The sequence below is a fragment of the Rutidosis leptorrhynchoides genome, chromosome 1 (assembly GCF_046630445.1).
Source record: "Rutidosis leptorrhynchoides isolate AG116_Rl617_1_P2 chromosome 1, CSIRO_AGI_Rlap_v1, whole genome shotgun sequence".
Lineage (NCBI taxonomy): Eukaryota > Viridiplantae > Streptophyta > Magnoliopsida > Asterales > Asteraceae > Rutidosis > Rutidosis leptorrhynchoides.
The window spans coordinates 688,310,590-688,315,318 of record NC_092333.1 but is presented as its reverse complement, the minus strand read 5'-3'; the positions used below and the strand labels follow the sequence as shown (position 1 = coordinate 688,315,318).

The 4,729-nt window shown below is 34.5% G+C and overlaps 1 protein-coding gene across 1 annotated transcript; it reads left to right on the top strand.

The window, feature by feature from the left end:
* Positions 1 to 409: 409 nt before the first annotated feature.
* Positions 410 to 3,097, top strand: LOC139852498 (uncharacterized). Its single transcript, XM_071841803.1, has 8 exons — positions 410 to 453; positions 594 to 783; positions 894 to 970; positions 1,315 to 1,406; positions 1,622 to 1,747; positions 1,877 to 2,138; positions 2,443 to 2,616; positions 2,746 to 3,097. The coding sequence occupies exons 1-8, from the start codon at positions 438 to 440 to the stop codon at positions 2,760 to 2,762; spliced, it is 954 nt and encodes a 317-aa protein (XP_071697904.1). The 5' UTR covers positions 410 to 437; the 3' UTR covers positions 2,763 to 3,097.
* The last annotated feature ends 1,632 nt before the right edge of the window (positions 3,098 to 4,729 follow it).

The window sequence follows — 4,729 nt, the reverse complement described above, 5'->3', positions numbered from 1 at the left end:
AATTGATTATGAAGAAACTTATTCCCCTGTTATGGATGCAATTACTTTTAGATACTTAATCAGCCTGACAGTTTCTAAAAATTTAGTTATGATATTTTCTAACTCGCAATATTTGATGAGATAACATTACCTATGAACTGTCAATATTCCATGGTTATTGCATACAAAGTGTACACAACAACAAATAATTTCTAAGTTTTGTTACATTCTGTTCGGATACTAATTCAAATCGGTGATTCCTTGTTTGGATTGCATTAAAAATCTGACTTTTAATGGCTCTTTCTTATATTTTATTATCCCATGTAACAGAAGATTTTGATTAATCCCATCACATATGTGTGTGTGTGTGTGTATTATATGCCGCCTGCTTTTCCTTTCTGATGCGATCTGATGGCATTGCTTAGGTGCGCAAGTTAACGGCAAAAAAGACTAAAGAAATGGGAGACGGAATGAGTTCTGGTATGCTTTTCAATTCTAAAATTCTAATATCAACATTGTCTTTTGTCTTTTTTTCTCTATTGCTATTACTATTTACTATTTATTTACTGTTATTATAGTTAAAAAATTATTATTTATTATTGGTTTTTTTGTAGGGGTTCCACCAATGAAACTGCCAGAGAAGTTGTATGACCTCGTTGTGGAAGCGGTTGAACTTGGGAAAAGTTTGAAGGCAAACCCAGAAAATCCGAAGTTTGTAAAGCGTCTGAATTATATTGAATCCGGTATTAGGCTTCTCGGTAACATATATAAGAAAAAAAAGGTTCTACCACGTGATTGGAAATTGTATGTTTCAATTCCTAGTTTTCCAATTAAATCGAGTATATTATTGATCAACAAATGTTTATATTTGTAAGTAGTCATACATAAAACATTAATTACCCTTTCTCTTGCAGTGTCCTGGACATCGCAACCACCCTTGTAGACAACGGATGCCTTGTCAAGTTGAAAGAGTCTGACATTGCTTATCCGAGTATGAATCTCAACCTTTTTTTATTTCTCATTTTGTTAATAATAGTTAATATTAATAATTATAATTATTAATAATAATAATAACAACAATTAATAATAAAAAAATATACCTGAATCTGATATTGTTGCTTATCCGAGGATGAGTAGTATGAATCTCAACTTTTTATTTCCATTTTGTTAAAATAGTTGATAGTTAATAATAATAATAATAATAATAATAATATATATATATATATATATATATATATATATATATATATATATATATATATATATATATATATATATATATATATATATATATATATATAACTGGTGAATGATATATAACTAGTTTGTTAACAGAACCAAGGCCTGTCCCACAAACATCTGGTATTCCTTTGACTGAGGAAGAGAAGCAGATCTGGCAGTGTTTCATTGAGACCGATAAAGAGACGGTAAGATTATTCATAAACATTTCAAAAAGCATATAGTTCATCAAAATTATACCAATTTCCATAGAACCATAATTCCATAAACATTTAATTATGCGATTTTTGAATATACGTGCATAGACAATTACCCAAATCTTTGTATACCACTAGAAAACTATCACATGTTTTGCAACCAACAAAGTAACACAAGTTAACATTTGTTTTATTGCCTTTGACAACCTGCACTTGGGTCGATATCTTTGAGTTATCCTGAGAAAGAACGTAGGCCGATTGTACTTGAAGATCCAATGGTTGGTGTTATCGGTAACTTTGCTGTTGATACCTTCAACAAGGTATATGAGATGGTATGTACATGTGCTTTCTTTTTAAACTTGTTTTGTTTTTTATATTCTTCATCAAATTAAATTGAATAATTTGTTTTACTACTACTTATCAACAAAGTTTATTTATATTTATATAATTGTTGTTGCTAGCTTGTTAATGAGAAGGAACAGAAGCGCATAAACCGTCCTGAATTTCTCAAGTTGTCGTATATAAAAATGAAGGGGATATATTCTGTGTACACGTATTACTTCTACATGACTATGAAGGCCTTTGAAAAGGGGAAAGAGGGGTTGTATGAAACCAAAGTCGTTTGTGAGATGCCTCGTGACGTGCCTGACGGTTGCAAACGATTGAGCAGGTTTGTTCTCACCGAACCAGAACCAACACCAACACCAACACCAATACATAAAGGTATGTGATTATTTGTATGCATTTTTAACTCTCAAAAAATAATAAAAACATATAGTTTTTGTAGTCAATCGTATTTATTAACATATATAAAAATATTTTTTTTTTATCAAATTTTACTCATATCAAAAGGCGAATTTTACTCATATCAAAAGGCGAATGTGGTTCAACCTGAAACTAAGAAATTTGAAAGGTTTTTTTTATTTTTATTTTCAATCACCTAATTTACCACCTCTAAAGGGTATGTATATATTATTATTATATTTTGTATTGATATTTGATCTTGCATCATCATCGTCTTATAAAGAAATCGCTGCAGAGGTTTTGCTCACCGAGGAAGATAAGTGTAAGGAAGTGACTTGCAGTAGTTCATCGGAATCCGAGGATGAGGATCGGTATGGGAATCCAGGTTCAAGAACCGGGATGATTCGTAGGAGAAAGGGAGCAACTTGTAGGGGTTACGACTTCTATACCCCGCGTGGTAATTAATTATTATTATTATTAATATTGGTATTTATATTATATTATATTTATTTATTATTTTTGGGGCGGGTATGGCTTAATCATCATGTATGTATGTTTAATGTTGTTTATGGTGTTTATATTTCAGGATTCGATGGTCCTTAGTTTTGCCAAGCTTGTTGTGGTGGTGGGTCTGTTTCAACTAAATATGTCCGTTCAATTCCTCGTTGACATTTTGAGGGTATTTACAACATATTGAATACCTTTGAACCTACATTGTAGTAACATTTTGAGGTTGTTTGAACCATATTGAATCTGTTTCAACAACCAATATTGTAGTTATGATTTATTACTCTGTCTGCTGCAATAGAGTGCAAATGAGGAAAATTGGACGGGAGGATGACTCATTTTTATTTTCTTAATAACTGACTGAGCTGTCTAATGTTTCCTCGTTGACTAAATCGCACTCTAAAATGAAGCCTTTTTGTATTGATAATATACATGTAGTTTTCTAGCCTTTTTATGTGGATTTCCAAAGTTAATATGCTATTTCCAAAGTTAATATGCTATATTTATCTAAAGTTTTGATAAATGAACGTTATCTATGTTCCCAATGTTGGTTTATTTTGGCTAGTAGAAGATATGTTTATCCCACATTGGTGGGAGGAAGATGTGAGGGGTGAGTGACTTGGTTATATAAGAGGGGCTAAGTCTTCATTCCAAATCGCACCAATCAATACACTTTAAGTATTTGATTATTTCTTTCTTTCTTACCCTTGTTTGAGAGTTGTATTAGTTAAATATTTTGGAGAGTGTAGTTGGCTTAAGAGAGTCGTCTATATCATTGTAACAATTTGTGATATAGTGTATTTCTCTCTATGGGGGCCGGTGGTTTTTCTCCTGTTTTGGAGTTTCCACGTTAAATCTTGTGTTGTGTATTGTTCTTATTTCTTTACTATTATTGTTGGGCTGGGTGGTGGGAATTAGTGAGGCCGTAATTTCCCAACAACTGGTATCAGAGCGTCAGGTTTGACGGGGGTCTCGGTTATAGGAGTCGGAGTATGCTCTGTGGTTGCCACGTGAGTGGATCGTCCACATCAGAAACGAGTTCTATTGATTGTATAGGGTATCTGGTTAGACAATATTTTTTCTGATTCGTAGTAATAGTTGGATTTGTTAGTGGCCTAGTTGTGGATTTCCGATTTAAAGGGTCCTGGCTACCTGCTACATCTTTTGGCTATTCGAAACGTGAGCAAAATCAGAGAAAGTTGTTGTCTATAGGATACGGATACGATGTCGAAGTTCAGTCCAATGAGGTTTGATGTAGAGAAATTTGATGGGATGATCAATTTTGGCTTATGGCAGGTTCAAGTCAAGGATGTGTTGATTCAGTCCGGTTTACACAAGGCTTTGAAGGGTAAACTCACCCTTGTTCCTGGCAGTGATTCTAGCAGTAAGTTCGATGAAGAAGAATGGGATGATATGGATTTGAGGGCAGCAAGTGCGATTCGTTTGTGTCTTGCAAAGAACGTGCTTGCAAATGTGCACGGGTTATCAACGGCAAAGGAGCTTTGGGTTAAACTAGAGCAATTGTACCAGGGCAAGGGCATCTCAAATCGGTTGTGTCTTAAAGAACAATTTCATACTCTGCGTATGGATGGGGGTTCAAAGATTTCAGATCATCTAAGTATTCTTAACGGTATTGTTTCAGAACTGGAGGCTATTGGAGTTAAAACGGATGATGAAGATAAAGCTTTGAGGTTGATATTATCTTTATCATCGTCTTATGAACACATGAAACCTATTTTGATGTATGGGAAGAAAACTCTGAAGTTTGAAGACGTTACTAGCAAGCTCCTATCCGAGGAGAAAAGACTGGAAGGTAACGGGGTCTCGTCATCAGGAGATACGATAGTGTTGTGTTCGGATAGGCAGAAGAGAAACTCTAGAAAGAATCTGACATGCTGGAAGTGCGGGAAGACTGGACATGTAAGGGTTAATTGTCCCGGTGGAGCTAATCCGGCAAATGGCTCCAAAGACGCTAACATTGTCTCCGTTGTTACGGAGAGTGACGAATTCCTCTGAAGTCACGTCATCCTCATGGTGTGTCCGCGCCACCGTGGAAAGGGATG

Excerpts from the sequence above, each read along its gene's own strand:
- LOC139852498 (XM_071841803.1), top strand. Across the intron at positions 784-893 it reads CTACCACGTGATTGGAAATT|TGTCCTGGACATCGCAACCA; the intron begins GTATGTTTCAAT and ends TTTCTCTTGCAG. Across the intron at positions 971-1,314 it reads GTCTGACATTGCTTATCCGA|AACCAAGGCCTGTCCCACAA; the intron begins GTATGAATCTCA and ends GTTTGTTAACAG.